This window comes from Vipera berus, assembly GCF_964194415.1.
Source record: "Vipera berus genome assembly, chromosome: 4".
Lineage (NCBI taxonomy): Eukaryota > Metazoa > Chordata > Lepidosauria > Squamata > Viperidae > Vipera > Vipera berus.
This window is the reverse complement of record NC_138206.1, coordinates 30,120,501-30,140,282: the sequence shown is the minus strand read 5'-3', so window position 1 is coordinate 30,140,282 and position 19,782 is coordinate 30,120,501. Positions and strand designations below refer to the sequence as shown.

The window sequence follows — 19,782 nt, the reverse complement described above, 5'->3', positions numbered from 1 at the left end:
AATGACCCAGCTCAAAAGCTATGTGACATAAAACATATACTGACCTGGAAAAATATTGGGGAATGTGGGTAATATTTTCTCTAAGAAATGAGAAAACAACAAAACAAAACAATAAGCAATATGCACTTTCCAAATGCAACAAGCAGCAGTTATAAACCTGAAGAGCTTCCAGACTGAAATTGGTTTGACTCAAAAGAACACTTCTTCTACGCCAAAGATCTAAATGTGTGACACCAAACACTGGAATGAAGCTCATTTAAAGATGACACAAAACACATTACAATATACAGTAAGCAAAGAGAGTTAAGAGACCATGATCTCATTAATTAAGTCATTTTATAAACATCCTAATTTTGTAACTGTAGTGGAATTGATACCGCTAATGTATATTGTGACATTGCTGAAAGGTAATTACTAAAGACATCCTTTATACATTACTCCACTCCATGCATATGCCAGGGTTGAAGAAATTATGAGAAAATTTTCCATTGTGAAAATTGATTTTCATGATATGTCTGTTTTTGTCATTATATTTTTGTCTCTCTGTCAGAAGTCTTTTATGTAACAGATTCTCAGATATAATCAACAGTATTTTGACTGTATATTCATTCATTGTTATATTCATTAACAATGTTACAGCACTATCTAACTAGCTTTGGCCCATTTGACCAAGTTACCATTTTGAGAGTTCCTAGATGAGGCCTTCATTGACCAATTATTCAGTCTCAAGAATGTTATGCATGACCTAAACATCCATTCTACCATGTTTTACCAACATTTCTTCATCTTTCTTCTTAATATGGATTTTCTATGAAGGACGAAAGGATGAAACTGTTGCATTTTTTTTCTCGTGAAGTTAAGAAACGTCTGTCTGAGAGGAGCCTTTGTTTCTTTTTGCATGAAGAAAGAATTTTATAAAAGCACCACTGGAGAATTAGTTACATGAATGACTCTTGGGAAGACAGCATATTCATGCACAATTAAGTCAGCTTGATTTTCTTCATAATTATGAATCACATAGAATTCAGGGTTTCTACTTAAAAAAAGTAGGAAACTAATATTCAGAAAGAGTAAAAACGTCATTTAGAATTCAGAGCAATGACAAGGTAGTATATATTCCAAAAGAGATTAACTGTATGTGCCCACGGACATTATGCTGACTACACTCAACATAATATTACTGGACAATACAATTTGACTTTAACACTTAATCTCCATGTTTTAGTTAGCTTTTTCCAATCTGTTGCTCTCCACATGCATTGGACTACAACATTTCAGATAAGTTGTTTGGTAATTCTGGGATTTTTCCTTTATGTATATATGGAGGCACCAAATAGAAGGTTGCCATGTACTTAGACATGCTTCCTTTTCACAAATGTAAGTTTAGTGGCAACAAAGCTGCCCCAGATATTTATGGTGCCTTTTGAACAATGCCATCAGCCTCCTTTCCTGATGAAGTCAAATGTAGTATAACCAATGTCATAAAGCTTGTGAAACACAATTCTCCAAGGCATGTGAGTGTACAGTATAATGCCAGTGGTCTGGTTACCTATGATTATCCAATTTCTGACACTTGGGCCATTGTTATGATACAGTTCTGAGTGCTATGAAGGGGTATCTATAACAAAGAATCTACTAGAGAGGCTTTCCTTAAACATTCTGCTGACCCCAGAAAACTATCAAGAGCTACAATACTTGTCCTAGTGATTAGATGCATTTTCCAGGATGAGAATCAGAACCTCTAATTGTCAATCACTGGGAACAGCTAGGAAGAGAGCCATAATCCATATGCTTTCTCACAGGGGTTTTCAATATGCATACTTTGCCCCTGTAGAAAATGTAACACTGTACTAAAACAAAACTGGTCTGATCCATCAAGATTGTTTTTATGTTCCGCTATGAGGTAAGTGTTGGTTAAGATAATGAGTAGGGTGGGGCAGTGGCAAGAGTAAACAGAAATTTGGAAAGATATAAGTTTAACTCATTATAACAGAAAGTTTTGAAACTCATTAAATTCTCCTCTATACCTTACCAGTCATATTATGTACTTGTATGAAATATGTAGGCTATAGCTGTAGCTAGAATTTGTAAACTCCAGGAAAGAAGGAGAATTGCTTGTAAAGATATGTCAGAGCTTCCCACAGGACTTTTAAGAGGCTAACCAGTTATTATTTACTTATAAACCTGCTCAACACCCAATGGCAATTCAATACTTCTTAGGTAGAGCACTCTGTATTATTACAACCGGACTTGCTGGAAAGTCCATAAACAAATCAGGAAACAGAAGGTCAAGTACATACCTGGGAATAATGACAGATTTCCCTACACTAACTGCCTTGATGTGAGTGTTTTACCACTCAGCAGGTGCAAGAAGATATTGCCTTTTTGCCTGGAAAATACACAGCTAGACTGAAAGCTAGTGTTTATGGAGCCATGGGGGCTTATTGTTAAGGGAAAACAGTCAGCTGCAGTGATAAGATTTTCTTGTTATTTAGTGTGTTTAAATAACATAAGTCTATTTGCTTTTTTCTCACACAGTTGGCAAGTCACTTCTTCACAAGTGGTTATTCTAAAGCATTCTGGCCTCATTACTGCCTTGCTTTGTGAAAAACTACATTTCTTTTCTGCTGCCTGCTGCAGGACACCTTTCCTATTCCATTTTAGCACTGCCCTAATGATTCTAACTTATTTTGCTACTCTGTGTGACACTATACCTCTGGGAAAAATGCTCGAGGCAAGCATGACGTGAAAATTCAGGGAAGTTATAGATTGTTTTTAGTTATTAAAAGAAATTAGAAAGTCTGTTTTAACAGCATTCTTTTTACCTAACTTATTATATGAAAGTGTTGGTTGAACGTGTTTAGAAAAAATAAACTGAAAACAGCTTAGAAATGTGTGCAGTATGGTCAAGTGACAGGCTCAGGAATGAAGGGATGCTCATTTTGAGAGGAAAGAATGGAAGTTTGAAGATGAAAAATAGAGACAATGACTATGGCGAAGAACAAAGAGCTGATGAATAAACTGGCTCATAGAACCTCTCCAGACAAAGAAAGATAGAAGATCACCTGCAAGTACTCCAGAGAATTGCCCCTCACAAAGAGACTGCAAGGCAGCAGTCTCCAGTTAGTTCTGAACACTGGTTGTAATGTAATACGTGAATGACAATAGGGGATGAATGATAGAAATGCTATCTAGGAAACAGTCAGACAAGAGAGGGAGGTGTCCCCAGTGGCTTAATAGTCAGAGAAAGAAACATAGGAAGGACTTTACCCTAATTGATGATGTAGTTAAAGTGGCATTGGGAAATCTGTACCTTCAAACTTAATTTAGCTTTACAATAAAATAGAATTCATCCATCTAATTGTGTTTCCTGTCTGATTTACTGGGGACAGCTGACACCGAAGAGGAGGAAATAGCCATCTTGCTCAAATCAGAGTTGATGCCTTAAAACAGGCGTCAAACTCAATTTCATTGAGAACCACATCAGCATTATGGTTGCCCTCAAAGGGCCAGCAGGGGTGGTAGACAGTGTTTTTCCAGCAGGCGGGTCATGTATTGGGATGGTATTCAGGTAGCTGATCAGCCTTTCTTCTTCTCTCTTTTTCCTCTCTCTCTCTTGCACTGCCTGCTGGGCTTTTCTTCCACAGCTTCTGCTCCTTTGTTGATTCCTCTGCTTGCTTCCCTTTCACTCACAGTCTCTCCCTCAGGCTTGCCCCACAGAAGCCTCTCCTATCCTACCCTTTCTCTCCCTCAGGCTTGCCCCACCAACATTTCTCCTCTCCTCCCTATCTCCTTCTCTCTCCCCTCACTCTTCCTCCTTCCTGCCAAAACCCCTCCTTTTATATCCTTTCCTCCCACATGCATTCACTCACTGCCAGCTGGCCTTTTCATGCAGCGCTCATCAGCTGGAGCTGCATGCATTGATTTTGGGATCCTGGCCAAGCACTGGCAGCCCTGCAGCTTCAGATGACTCTTTCCCTAAAGACTGCATAAAGCTGCCGGACACCCCCCCACCCCGAAGGCTGTTGGAACCATGATCACCTGGAGCCATGCGTGCCAATCCTGGGACCTCAGCAGAGCCCCAGCAACACTGGAGTTCCAGCTGATTCTGCCACCACTTCAGCTCATGTCCCCTGCTACATACTCAATCACCTCCTCCTACTAGTCTGCTTGCAGGCCAGATCTAAACACATCATGGGCCACATCTGGACCTTGAGTTTGACATGTCTGCCTTAAAAGAACACTATATCTGCATGCTTCATTTTGTAATCATATTTAGAAATTGTTTATTAACTATTTTTAGCTATTAGAAATCTTTGGATGAAGAAATCTGAAAATACTGCATAACTGAGTGCATAATACAAAAAATCTAAAAAATAAATATGTTGAAATCGTTTGGTCATACACTGAGCAAAAATTGAAAAAAAAAAACAAATGTAAGAAAGAAGAGTGAATGGGTTAAGAGGAAGAAGACCAAGAAAATAATAGATGGAAGAAATTGATGAGTTCCTCAAAATATGAGCTGACAATCTTTTGCTAAAAGCAAAAAGGCAATACATGAAGTGATAAATGGATGTGACGGAAGAATGGATGATTTGTAGGTTACTTTACTTCATCTATCTCCAGTTGGTTACTATTTTAAATGAGCAGATTTCTCACAATAGATATGGAGAAGAAGGTTGAACAGTTAGTGTAAACTAGAATATTTTTCTATTTCCAAGTTGCCTAAAACTTCTAATGTTTCTTCTGAACTTTGCAAAATGTTACTTTATAGAAAAGGGAATAATATTGACAGGTATGTACTGTGTGTGATGGATACATAGTTTGTCCTCTTTCTGACTTAATATTAGAAATGTTAGATTTAGTTCTGAAATGATGCCTTGGAACATATAACAGTATAAACATAGCAACACATCTCATTTTTAAAATAGTCATGGGATTGTACAGCAACTTAAGGATACCACTCCTTCATATCTTCTGAAACAATAATTCAGCCTCCTGCATAGTTAAAGTTAGTAAATGGCTCCCCAATTGGTAACAGCTGCTTTGTGTAATGCATTTTTCCCCTTCTGGCTACAAAGTAAGCACCAGGATTTATTTTGATGTTTCTACAAAGCTGGAGGGTGATAAATTGTGCTCCTTTTAGCACATGTATATATGCATAGAAACACCGCATTTTCATTTTTTCAAAATGCTGAGATAGTTCTAAGTCTGCTCAATTTGCACAATTCAGACAGCCAGTATCTTGGGATCTCTTTTTTTTAAATTTAATTCATTTTCATTGAAGAAATAACTCTACATTTTCCCTACCTTACAACAAATTTTAGAAAGTCATACTAAGGCATTGGGCCTATATGTGTGTTAAGATAATGTTAAATGATAAGGGTACAGAGAGGGACAGGAATATATCCTGCTTCTTCTCTCACAATAGAATAGTTTTCTTACAGACATTGCATTGAAAACATATATACTGTAGGTTCTAGGACTTATCCCAATCTGAATTTTATTTTTTCTTCAGATGGTTTTGAGAATCAAAATTTAAATGAAGGCAGAAACCTGAAATATACTTTATCCTTACTAGGATTTACCCCTGCTATTATCTGCATAGGTTTGATGATTTTAAATTATTTTAGAATTAAATAAGAATGTTCTGCTATTCATGTGCACTTTTAGACGTTCATGACACCAAATAAATGCAAATTGATAAATCAGTTTTTAGAAGCTATCAGACAACAGGGATGATATACAGTAATATCACTTCTTAATGATCAATGCCTCCCAAGGAGACAGAAGTTCTTTAAAGAAAGTGTCCTCTTTGGGCTCTAGTTAGAGACAATCCTTTTGATGCATTAATTTCAGAAAAGAAAACTATTAAAAAGAGAAGGACTCAATTTATTTTCCTAGCTTGTCCCTGGATGTGCTTTTGATGGGTGTTTTCAAATGGGCTTTTCCTTATTTCTTCTTTGCACATTAAAATCAGAACATTCTTATTTAATTCCCAAACAATTTAAACCTGCCTATTTCTTGCTTCTTTTTGAAGCATAATACAGGTAGTCCTTGACTTGCGACCAAGATTGAGTCCAAAGTTTCAATTTTATGACCTTTCTTGTTAAGTGAATCACTGCAGTTGCTAAGTTAGTAACATGGTTGTTAAGCAAATCCGGCTTCCCAATTAACTTTACTTGTCGGAAAGTCACAAAATATGATCATATGATCTCAGGACACTGAAATCATTACTGATATGAACCAGTTGCCAAGCATCAAAATTGTGATCATGTGACCATGGGAATCATCAACAATCATAACTAGGAAAAGCAATCATAAATCACTTTTCAGTGCCATTGAAGCTTCAAATTTATTTTATTTATTCGGTTACTGGTGGGACAATATTGGAAGAAGGATAGTTTGCCTACTATAGAAGAATGGGTGTTTAAAGTTTCGAATCTTGCAGAAATGTCTAAGATTTCTGCTTACTTGAAAGATCATTCACAGGAAAGATATATTTCAGTTTGGAGGAGATGGATAGATTATATTCAGAACAAATATGGGACTAAAAAGTTCCATTTAGCTTATGAGTAGATTTTAGTGGGATATTGTTATTGGTACTTTGTATGTAGTTATGTTAAAGGGGAGTTAAAGCACATTATGAATTTGGTTAATTGTATATTATGCATAATTTTTAATTAGAATATGATTATTATAACTATAATCCTGTATTTAGCTCTGGGAAGTGGGGGGGGGAAGTGGGCGGGTTTGGGGTGGGGGGAATTTGGGGATATATTGTAAAATTTTGTTTTTGTAAAACTCTTTAATAAAAAACAAAAACAAATTTATTTTATTTATTTAATTAAAATGATCACTAAATGAATGGTTCTAAGTCAAGGACTATCTGTAGCCAAGTACAGATTATCCCGCTTTCAAATATAGGGTCTTCAGAAACATCAGTACATCAGCTCCGAGGGAGAAGGGTGTTCATACTAACTTTGATTCACTATTATCAAATAGCGATACTAACACAAATTGACTGTCCTTCATAGCACTTTTTCAGACACCTATACTGCTCTATAGCCAAACCAGAGAATGTCTTCTTCAATTTCTTTTTCTCAATAAAAATTAGGCCAAGCCTAATTGGCTGGAAGAGTGTGAGAGTAATTTCTAAACAGAGAAAAGGCAAGAAAATAAACTATAACAGTTTGTTCTTGCTGGTATGTATGTTACCAGTAGAAGTCTGGCCAAATGTCTCTTCCAATCTGTTCCTACTACTATTTATATTCAGGAGCCTGTTGAGGCAGTGAGAATCTGCCTGCTAGAAAGCCTTCTTGATACTATTCAGTGTAAAATGGAGCAAATATAACCACAAAACACAATATATAAACCCAATCAAGAGGTCTGGGCAGATTTTCAAAAAGTATTTTATTTCAAGAAGCTCACTGAAACAGGGGTATGGGAAAAATGTCTTTGCTTCTCACTATGGAAGTATGGAAGCAAAGCATGGTGTTGCTTGGCTTGATAAGAGCAACTTCTACATTAATAGCAGCTGCTATTAATGAAGTAAATGCTTGACCCCATCCTGACATTTTGTCAAAGCAGAATGACATATAAGAGATGTCATTGTAGGAGGAGAGCTATGTTAGCTGTGGTAGCCAAAAATCAGAAGGAATATGGAAGAATCTTTTCAGACCAGCAAATCTAATTAAAGGGCATAAGTCTTTTAGAACAAGATTTGTTTTTAAAAAGTACTACCAGAATCTTTACCTTATAAAATGTGAGCTATTTTACTGATAAAGGAAGTAGGTGATCCACAGATTTCTACTAATTCATATTATTTTTGGAAGACCACATGAAAAGGGAATTGTTAAACAATATATAGAGTTTTGCTTTCATTGATTTATAGTGCTAACTCAACTCTACATATCTGAGAATAGGTCCTACTGAATTAATCAGTTATTTTTTAGAAGACATAGGAAGAGTTTCATTAGTCCTTTAGTGTCTATCAGCACAAAAACAGGTACAGTGAAAAAGCAAGATAGAGAAAATCAGCCTTTGCCCATTAATAGAACTTCCTCTTCTTTTTCCACTGCACATTTCCTACTGCAAAGTATGGCTAGGGGTTTTTAAAGAAAGAAAAATATCCTAATACAAGGAAATTCTTCTGCAAAACAGAAACTCCAGTAGGCATCTTTTTTCTCTTCTTTCTATAAAAACATTTTCTTGCAAATTCCCTCTTATTTTTAACTCTGCTTGTTTTAGCAAGCAAAAAGATAACTTGTAAAGGAAATGAAAAAGGATATTAAGTGTACGAATAACTCTGGTAGCTGTTGAGCATCCAGGTTAAAAAAGCTGGAACTTCACTGTTTATATCTATAAATCCATACTTTTGGTATGGTTTCCCCTTTTGTTGTTTCAACATTGTTTCAATGTGTATAGCAGGGGTCCCTAACCCCGGTCTGTGGACCAGTACTGGATCACGGCATGCCAGCAACTGGTCCGCACAAACAAGCAAAGCCCCATCCATGGAATTCAGGTAGCACACAAAACCATGCACCCTCTGGTCCATGGAAAAACCTCTCTCCATGTAACCAGTCCCTGGTGCCCAAAAGATTGGGGACCTCTGATGTACAGGATACACAATCAAAATAAAGTTCCAATATTTGCAATGGCTGTTTATTCTATTGTTTTCTTTTCCTTTCATCTACTTATATCTGTGAAAACATTTGAGACAGTAAAGTCAGACAAAACTGCAGCATCTTTCAAGGATGACTTGGACAGCAGTTCTTTTTGGTTCATTTCTTTGCCCTGGTGAGTAATAATTGCACCGTTTGTGGATGTAAGGAAACATGAGTGATTGGGTCTCTGCTGCCATGTATTGTGCTTCCAAATCTGCTTTTGGAGGCAAATTTATCAAGATACTTCATAAGACCAGCTTTGCATTACAATTCCATTTACCTAGCTATTTAAAAAAGTATCAACAATGCTCATCTGTTCTTAGCCATATTATTGGTTTATATTTTCAAAAGTTATAAGTTCTAAAATCACAGGTAATAGGTGATGTCTTATTCAAATGATCTGTGCTAACTGGATAAAGACCTTGTAAACTGCTGAAGCCCCCCTCCTCCCAAAAAAACTATAATCCATTACAGATCTCCAGGAGAAAACACAGAATGAAATAAAATATTTTAGTCTGACTTGAAGATTTAATTAGTTGGTTTACCACAATGGCCAAGAAAATGTTGGACCCCATTCAAAAATGAATCATTGTTTCAAATATTATCTGACATCAGAATTAAATCTTTTTGAACAATGTGTTCTTGTGCTTGAGGGCTAGTATATTAAGGAGTATTTTTATTAAAGAGTAAATTTTCTACAAGTATATCTATCCTCCCAGCTGCTAACTATCCCTCAGCTGCCTAATGATATAGTTGTCCTTCTTGATTATGTTTCCAAGAAAAGACTATTAAAAGAAAGCTTGCTGAGTTAAGAAATAACTTGACTTTTTATATTCTATTTTTATCAAAGATTAAGATAAGATAAATTAGAACCTAGAAAATGCATTCATGCATATGTGTTTAAATAAATACATTTGCACCTGTTTCTCGGCTTGATTATTTTCTTAACAAAAAAGTTAAGTTGAAAAATGTAAACCTATACCCAAAGGCAGCATTTGCTTTATTTTTGCTTTTTTTGCACTCTTTCAAACATGAGTAAAAGCCTACAATTAAGGCTACAGAATTACTTTCATTTGTTTTGCAATGCAAACAGAAATTTGTATCAATCATTTGTATTTCGGAGTGATGGAAAGTTAGTCTCAGGACCACGTCAAACATTATGTATGTCTTATGAAAATATGTATCTAGCTTTGGTTGGGACTGACTTTGTCTTTTTTTTCTAATTGGACTATATTCATCTTTTCTCACAGCTCATGAAAACAACCTTTAAACCCAAGCACCATTCCTTTATGAGGCTTTGATCTATGACTTCAACTTCTTTCAAGTTGTCTTGAAAGAGAACTCTTTCTTTTCTGTCCTTATTTCAACTTGCATTTCTTTCTCCATGTTGTCAAATTACATTTCATCAATAATTCAAACAATAATTGTACTGTGTTAGCTGCTTTCTAATATCAATACTATATATCTTGATGATGACTTTCAATCACATTAATTATAGTTTAAGGATGGGATATAATTATGAGTAATACGTCTTAATAGTATTATTTCCAAATGGAACAGGATTTGTTGTCTTGGAAACTAAGTTAATTTATACTGAAAATCTAAGCAATACTACTTGGAAGTAGGCGCCTGACTTTAAACAAGCAGCTCTTCCTATTTATTTTTCTTTGGATATGAAGGTGGAGTAGAATGCTGTTTTCTCTTTCCCTTCTCTTTTCTTTTGCTTAATTCATTTTAGGACCCAACACTGTCCTTTTCACTACAACACTGAAACTCATTCAGGTATTTTCCCCCCACTTCCATACTTACTGTAAAGAAATAGGCTAGCATTTGTGATTCCCAGTTTGTTGGTAGCGACACAGGTATAGTTGCCATAATGTTCTTCAGTGACATTGGTCACTGTCAGGAAGGATTGGCTCCCTATGCTCCTGATCTCCAGACCATTGGCACTATTTATCCTGAGAATCAAGAAAAGTCAGTGGTAAATACAGTAACACTTTGCATTCTTCGTATATGGTAAGTATAAGAATTACAAATTTCAACGCAGACTGCAGACAGATATGGAATGAGAAGGGTTCTTTGTTACAGACAGGGTATTATATGAGGATGGAAGGGAGAAAACTATGAAAGTTGCAGAATTTTTTTATCTACAAGTTTACACTTGTTTTTTTTAATTTCTTTTTCATTAATTCTTTAAAAATGTGGTAAGATTTGCCTTTTACATTGCTTTACCCCTCTTATCTTTCAACTCCTCCCCCATAATTCACTATTTTTTTAGCTGACATAATAACTATGTTAATTTTTTTCAGCAAACACAACAAAGAATCTTGTGGCATTTTAAAAATTAACCATTTTATTGTATCAGAACTTAGACACAATTCAAATAGACTTTTCTAATCTAACTCTTGCAAAAGTATACTGCAAACCTTTATTTAGAAGCCTAGCACTCCCTTTTAAATATGTGTGGGCCTTGTATTCAAAGCACAACTGATATTATACAGATACCATACCTGTGTTTGTTGCTAACTTGTGGTCATACGGCTAGTGGGTGGAATGTTGAAAGAAAAAAAGAAGATGAGTGATGGAACTTTCGGAAAGTGTGCATTGAGTATAAAGAGAACATTTTTTAAGCTAGACATCAGAGACAACAGAAAGAAGATAAACAGTATAATTACCTAGTGTCATCTCTGTACCATTCAAAATCAGGCGTGGGCACAGCAGAGGCTGCACACTTAAGTGAAACTGGCCGCCCTGTAGCAGATACATTGCTCTTGGATTCCGTGATAGTTGGTGGGTCTGCAGGAGAGAAAGACTGGCTCATATCACTGCTATCAATGTGTGCCTACCTGGAGCCACAATGCAAGGAGTGCAGCCATTCAAATTTGAATATCTTCAGGCTTAGTTATGATTTACATTAGAATGTAATGAAATCTATTAATACGGGCAAGAAATAGTGAAGTCAATAAGAGGAAAGCAGCAATCTTGAGAATGCCAGCAAACATAGACAGGAGACAATCTACCAAAGGGTCAAAAAAAATCATGGTGGGTGGGACCAAATTGTTCTAAAACTCTTATTCCATGTCTAGTCCTCAGGCGTACAATAAAATAATTCTCATTCTTCCATAAGCATTCCTGTAAAGGGTTATATGTGAACATTTGTGTTTAACCAGAACCTGGAAGATACAGGGTCAAATATCCCTGAGCCATGGGTGACTTTAGGTCAGTTATTGTCTCTCATCATAACTTATGCTTAAAGATTTTCTGGGAAATATAAGAAAAAGGTTTTATGCGGTGGCTCAGTGGGTTAGGACGCTGAGCTTGTCGATCAGAAGGTCGGCAGTTTGGCGGGTCGAATCCCGAGTGCCGCGTAACAGAGTGAGCGCCTGTTACTCGTCCCAGCTTCTGCCCACCTAGCAGTTCGAAAGCACGTAAAAATGCAAGTAGAAAAATAGGGACCACTACGGTGGGAAGGTAACAGCGTTCCGTGCGCCTTTGGCGTCTAGTCATGCCGGCCACATGACCACGGAGACGTCCTCGGACAAACGCTGGCTCTTCGGCTATGAAACGGAGATGAGCACCGGCCCCTAGAGTCGGAAACGACTAGCACGCATGTGCGGGGGAACCTTTACCTTTACCTTTATGGATAAGAATATTGTTTAAATCTAGTAGTCTCTTCACTCTTATCATTGAAACAACCATTTTCTGTTCCACTAGATCTAACATAGGGAATAATTCACAGACTGAGCAAATATTTTTATACAGATCTGAAAGCTAAACTGTCCTGCCTAAGTTCCCCTGAATCCTGCTAAAGAGCCAAATCTCTTATTTCAGCTGCATTCTTTATATTAGCCATATTCCCAATTCTGGAAGGCTAACAATCAGTTGCTTCAACTTTATGTTTGATCAGACACTATAGAAACTGATATATCTGTAGAATTCAAGGACAACACATTCAAAAGCACATTCAGGTTTCTTTCCCTGAGAGGTCACTGTAATAGCTCTTTCTAAAATTAACCAATATTTAGTGTGTAGGAAGAACGTGAAATAAAATATATGTTCCATTATATCCGGGTCCAGCATCTTACATGTCAATCTTGGTTTGGAAATGAGGCACTAAATGGTGCCCATAGTAGAAGCTTATACACACACATTTTGTGAAATGCACTGCATTTCATTAAAAAAATATTGTAGTAATGTAGTAATAATAAAGAATGCTAAGATGAAAAAGATGAGTGCATGGGAGAAAAAGCAAATCCCATAGTGATTTGTCTTAAATGAAATGCTGCTTTTATAATAGTAGCATGTAGATTTCGGGTGTTAGTCATTTTACTCAATAAAGGAATCACTCTTTTATCATATTATCCCAGCATTGCCCTTCGTGAATGCCACTTCTAAAACCACCTACATTTGGATCCTTTTAACTAGAAATGTATGAACGGATCCTGTAATCATTTGCTGGTAAAATCAAGATTGATTACTGCAAACCTGAAGGACCAATTTCTCTAATGGCTTCTACATAAGTAGATCTCTAATTTTGCCTCTTGCTACTATATGCTTTAAAAGAAAAAAGCAACAAGAATTAACAATACAAAGATAAAGATATGAAAACCAAAATGAAAGAATAAAGGATTATGCACAATAGATGAAGCAAACTATGCCTTGGTTGATTGCACATATTTAAACCCAGTGCAAATTGTCAATTTAAATCTTCCTCCACATACATACTATGATCCCATTCCAACTTTCAGGCATAGTTCCCACATTAATTTTATATTTAATTTCTGAAATGACACTTTCAACATTTCTGAAATTATACCATGGCCTGTACTGGTGAATATTAGGGTGGATTTGTGTAGAATTGGCCAGAGTAATTTTAGGCACTGGAAAAAAATTTCAATTAAATCAAAGGTGATTACTTGGTAAGAACTAATTTCCAACATTTTTTTCACAGGTTATTAGGATCCACAACTTCATCATCCTCATAGAAAATCATTAAGTGCTACATTTCCAATTTGAAGTGTTATGTTAGCATTGCACATTTTTATTTCTAGCTACTGTTAAATAAAATGTGCAGTGACAGCTCAAATAAACAAAGGCCTTTAGTGTGAGTTTAAATGTGTGTATTTGAGTCTATTTTTAATGCAGATTTCTCCTTTTCCAGTGTTGCATAAGCTTCAGTTAAATAATAAAGACAACATTTACAACTGGGATATTTTTAGCCTCATTATCCTCCCTAAAACCTGAAAATAAGCAACCAGGTTCTATAGAATTTATCAAAATCACACTGATAGGCAGCTGAACAAGGTTTATAAAACTTTGCTTTTACTTCGTGAAAGCAAAAGAGTGAGTACTCAGAAATTAGATAACACTGCTGAAGACTTGCTGACTTTTATCTTTCCACTTTCAATATCTCTTGAAATTGAGTAATTCTTGGATTTCAGAGCAATCTGACTGCTCTTCCTCATGTAACTACTTGAATTGCCAATGCTCCCAACCTTCCTGCATTAAATGAGTTAATTTGCAGTCATACTTCCTTGAATGCAACAAATATTTTCATAATTGTGGTGTTCATTACAGTAGCAATAATGCTTGTACTGAAGTTTCTATTTTACACACACACACACACACACACACAGAGAGAGAGAGAGAGAGAGAGAGAGAGAGAGAGAGAGAGAGAGAGAGAGAGAGAGAGAGAGAGAGAGAGAGAGAGAGAGAGAGAGAGAAATCTACTTTTATTTACAATGCACAAAGACCATGGACAGGTATTCATCTATCTTATTTGTTTTCATTTATCAAGTGAGAAAATGATGAATTGCACTATTCTTTCTTCTTTATGATAATATTATGGAACCCTGTTATTGTGATCTTAAAACAAGATCCTTGCTGCTTTCACCTCTCCTACAATAGAAGGCTAACTATGTTTCCATATAGGATGGACTCTTAAAAAACAATTTTATTGCCCAATTGAAGGTATTTAATACTGTAAGGGGGAAAAACCCCAACCTCCAAAACATCAGAAACAGTAATTAGGAGCACAGAAGAAAATTGAACATGCATGCACATATATGTGTGAGCTCTCAGAAGACAGAAATTTCAGCATTTCATATTACATTTCTGAGATACTTTCTGTACCTTGTCTTTCCTCTAAAATAAATAGAAGTCATATATTTGTTAAAAAAGATTAACTAACATAATAAACAATCCAGGTGGAGTTATTGGAGAAAGGCTACAAAATTTTATATTGCAATTTCATTCAGGTTTACATACAGTAGATGTTTCAGCCTTCAGTTGTTTTTTTTTTGTGGGAATATAAATAATTTCTATTTGAAATCCAGTGCAAATGAAATCAAGATAGAAAGGTAAACTTTTTTTTATGACTGCTATGATTAGGAGTTTGTTATGTGGTTCAGAATACCAATAATAATGAATTAACCCTGAGTCTATACTGTTTCTTTCCTTTATTTTGTCTCATCATTTATTTATTAAAACATTTTAAATAACAGCAAAAAAGAAAAAAGAAAAAAGCAAGGGATAAAAGGATACAATAACAGTAAATAAGCAGAGAATTTACTGTAATAAAAATTAAATTGCAATATGGCATTAATGTATGAACTGATTGTACTGAACTGAGAACATTATATCATTGAAAAGAAAAATAAAATTCTTTACAAAACTCTGAAAAAAATATTAATATCACCACTATTTATTTTTATTCCAAGAAGAAATTAACATGCATAAACAAAAGAAGGATTAAAAAAACCACCTGCGATCAAAGTGCAGGGTCTCCTTGTACCTGACTGACAGTTACAATCAACATGTTTATGAGCATTTAATATTATTTATAGTCCTTGCACTCTTGTGAGTTTTAATTTTTTTTAATAAATATGTTTAAAATGATACCACTGGTAAAAGATTGCCAAGATTTCTCAGGCAGAAAATATCTATTACATACATAAATAACATATATAAATCCTAATGAGTCAAAATAATGTTCAAAGTGACAATCTGACTGAAAAGTAGATAAGACCAACGTTACTTTGCATCATAATATCTACAGTATACTTTCCTTCTTCACATATTTTTCTTTCTCATGGGACAAACTCAAGTGATAGTGATCACTTAAAGCCCCTCCCTCTCCTGGAGATTAAGAGAAAAAAACCAGTTTGGTTTTTTTAAGAGCAGAAAATAGAAGGAAAGACAGAGCAGCATTTTTCATCTCCCCAATAGCAGTTAACAGTTTGAATCAAACAGGAAGTAACTAAATCCAAGAGCCCAAGAAGAGCTTTTCTTCAGAAAACTTCTGTTTCTGTAGATATAGCTAAAATGCCTATCCAGGATTTTTATCTCATTTTTAGTACTGTGCTAAGTCCTGTGTTCTTTATTTTTCTGCCCTAGTTAGGGAATTGGGCATAATTTTAGCCTTCCTTCATCCTTCAGGCTGTTTTCAAAAGTTGCAAGTTTTCCTTTAGAATCTCTTGTGATGTATAATAATACAGTGAAACCTCTTCAGTATTTTGTCAGAGATTCTGGAAGAAAGACCGCTGTTTGTAACAGAGCAGCTGTGTCTTGGGAATTTGTCTGAAATTTATTTTTCCCACATCCACTATTTTCATTTTGATATTTAATGTTAAAAGGGGGCTTTACATGTTTATCTTTTTTTAATTAAGTTTTTGCTTATTTCCTCTGTGATTGGTTTGTTCTCTCAAAGGCATGGAGAGAGACGGCCGAATCCTCTGTTCACCATATTTATATTCTATAAGTCAGTAAGTGGTATTATATAGTTTCTACATTTGTAGTTTGATCTTTTAATTACTCAAAATGAACCCTATCTCTTTTACATACAGGATTGAAGGATGTCAGTTAAAGGTGCTGTTTACAAGATAACTGATGGCAGCAAAAGCAGGAGATAGGACCAGAAGATGGAGAGGCTTCTGGGAAAGGAGCTTTGGGATCATCAGAGGGCCACAGCAATGTGCTACAATCTAGTTTGCCACACTTCAAAAATGCATCATTTCCCACAATCTCCAGTAATCCCATAATCAGTAAGCATTTTACATGTTAATTGCTGGCTATGGTATTTGAAGTTTCCTACATCAGGAAGGCACCAGGTTGGAGCAATTTGGAATAAACAACACCATGATTCCTAGTCAGATTTGATTTTATCTTATTATATTTAGTTCCTACAACCGTATTGGCCTTGTTTGCTTTCCCAAAAATTATGAATTCTGCTAAGCCTAGTAGGACTATATTGGTCGGAGCCAGAGTATCTGAAAGGATTCAGACTAAAGGCCTTACATCTTTTGTCATCACAGAATATTGGATACAAGATAATGGCATAAATGCAAATGTCAGTTGAATGTTGTGAAAAGCTTTCTTAGAGCAACAATTTGACAATGGCATAAATTACTTAGGATGACAGTGAGATACCCTTTACCAGCTGTCTTCAAGCACAGGCTGGTGATAGATTTTTGCTTGGAATGCTTTAATTTGTACTTCTGCACTAAGCGGAGGATTGACTTTGTGACTTAATACTTTTGAAGTCTCTTGATTGTGTGACTTCAGCAGAAATTATACATGATGAAGTTAAGGATCAAATGTAGTTTACAGAGCTACTCATATCACATTTTTCTAATAGACAATGTATAAAATTAAGAGATCTAACCCTAACTGAATCTAAGAAGCAGCTTGTATGAAAATAACTTCCACAGATGCTAGTCTGCCTAATTATCTATGATCGCCACCTGCTGCCTCTTCCCCATTCAGCAGGGCCCCTGATCCTGGAAATTTTTTACAAGGTGATTTTGGCTGCTGAAGAAAGCACTGAATGGAAAGGTCATCTTCTAGCAGCCGTATCCCCTGATGCAGACAGATCTATGGATGTAACATAAAGTACTTAACAATTTACATCTGCTGTAGCCTTATAAAAAGAATAATATATTCTAATCAAACAGATGCTTGCATACATATGCACATTATAGTTGACTATGACTCAGCTGTGCCACTTTTACATCTACACTTTAAGTAGTTAGTTTAAAAAGAGCCTTAGGTTGTTGTATTGCCCCATAGCTCATCCAAGAACTGTAATTAATAAGTTTCTTTTATGCTTTAAACTCCATACTTAGTATTTGGCCATTCTGCATCACCATCATACCTCTGTGTTCTCACAACAGTCTTCACTTCTTCTGTAACTGAAGGCAATTAACTTCAAGTTCAGAAACAAAACAAAGAACCTTCTGTAGCATGTGTAGTTTGTTTGTTTGTTTGTTTGTTTGTTTGTTTATTTATTTATTTATTTATTTATTTATTTATTTATTTATTTATTTATTTATTTATTTATTTATTTATTTATTTATTTATTTATTTGATTTACATACCGCCCTTCTCCCAAAGGACTCAGGGCGGTGTACAGGGCAATAAAAATAAGAATACAGGATACAAGATTTAAAATTAAATGATTGTGCCTGATGCAGCAAGTTAGTTAAAAACAATGTTAAAACCCCAAACCCATCAGACCAGGCTGGCTTGTTCAAATAGATAAGTTTTTAGATCACGCCGGAAGGAGCGAAGGTCGGGGGCCATCCGGAGTTCAGCCGGTAAGCGGTTCCAAAGGACTGGCGCGCCCACCGAGAATGCCCTCCCCCTGCGGGTCACCAGTCGACATTCTCTGACTGGTGGTACCCTGAGGAGGCCCTCTCTGTGGGAGCGCACTGGACGGAGGGAAGTTGACGCCAGCAGCAGGTGCTCCCGTAGGTAATCCGGACCCATGCCATGTAGGCATGGGTCCGGATTATATGTCATCACCAGCACCTTGAATCTCACCCGGAAGGCAACTGGAAGCCAATGCAGCTCATGGAGCAGAGGTGTAACATGGGAGTATCGGGAGACCCCCAACAGAACTTGTGCATCTGCATTCTGTACCAGCTGAAGCTTCTGAGTGGTCCTCAAGGGCAGCCCCATGTAGAGAGCATTGCAGTAGTCTAAATGAGAGGTCACAAGTGCATGAGTGACTGTACGCAAGGCATCCAGGTCCAGATAGGGTCGCAACTGGCGCACCAGACGAACCTGGGCGAAGGCCCCTCTAGTCACAGCTCCTATATGATCTTCTAAGGAGAGCTATGAATCTAAGAGGACACCCAAGTTGCGAGCCTTATCTACGGGGGGTAGTAACTCACCCCCCATAGTAAGAGATGGAATAATCTGAATTTCCTGAGATGCCGGCACGTACAGCCACTCAGTCTTGTCAGGGTTGAGCTGAAGCCTGTTCCTCCCCATCCAGACCCGGACTGCCTCCAGGCAACGGGACATCATATCGAGGGCATCACTGGGGTGGTTTGGGGTCAAGATGAAAAGCTGGGTATCATCAGCATACTGATGATATCCAACTCCAAAACCATGGATGATCTCACCTAGCGGCTTCATATAGATGTTAAACAGGAGAGGTGAGAGGACCGACCCCTGAGGAACTCCATAAACGAGAGGCCTCGGGGTCAATCTCTGCCCACCCGCCAACACTGACTGCGAACGTCCCAGAAGGTAGGAGGAGAACCACTGAAAAACAGTGCCTCCCACTCCCAACCTCCTGAGACGCCGCAGTAAGATACCATGGTCGATGGTATCAAAAGCCGCTGAGAGGTCTAATAGGACTAGGACAGAGGAACAACCCCTGTCCCGACCTCACCAGAGATCATTCATCAGAGTGACCAATGCTGTCTCCGTGCTGTGTCCAGGCCTGAAACCCGATTGGTATGGGTCCAGATAATCAGCATCCTCCAGGAACAGAGGGAGTTGATGCGCCACTACGCTCTCAACAACCTTCGCAAGGAAGCGAAGGTTGGAGACCGGACAGAAGTTGTTTAATACAGCTGGGTCCAGGACAGGCTTTTTAAGGAGGGGTCTCACCACCACTTCTTTCAAGGCGGTGGGAAAACTACCCATCTCAGTCACATGCCACCGAAGTCAAGAAAGCATAGTGCAAATTGCAGCATTGCACCAATCCTTTAGTCCATGGGTATCAAATTGCTGGCCTGCAGGCCGCATGCATCATGCCAAAACCACACCCACCCCATTGCCAGCAATGGAAAAAAGTCGCAATACATTGCGACACGACACATGACGT

General features: G+C 37.0%; 1 protein-coding gene across 2 annotated transcripts in view; it reads right to left on the bottom strand.

The window, feature by feature from the left end:
• LSAMP (limbic system associated membrane protein) overlaps nucleotides 1-19,782 on the bottom strand; it is a gene marked incomplete at both ends in the record, with an annotated part of 501,998 nt that overhangs the window by 31,648 nt on the left and 450,568 nt on the right. The window contains 3 exons of one of the 2 annotated variants that reach the window (XM_081327926.1): nucleotides 45-80; nucleotides 10,476-10,624; nucleotides 11,342-11,462. In XM_081327926.1, coding sequence (XP_081184052.1) covers nucleotides 45-80; nucleotides 10,476-10,624; nucleotides 11,342-11,462 — 306 coding nt within the window. The remainder of the gene's footprint in view (nucleotides 1-44; nucleotides 81-10,475; nucleotides 10,625-11,341; nucleotides 11,463-19,782) is intronic. The other variant, XM_081327927.1, reaches the window with a different exon arrangement.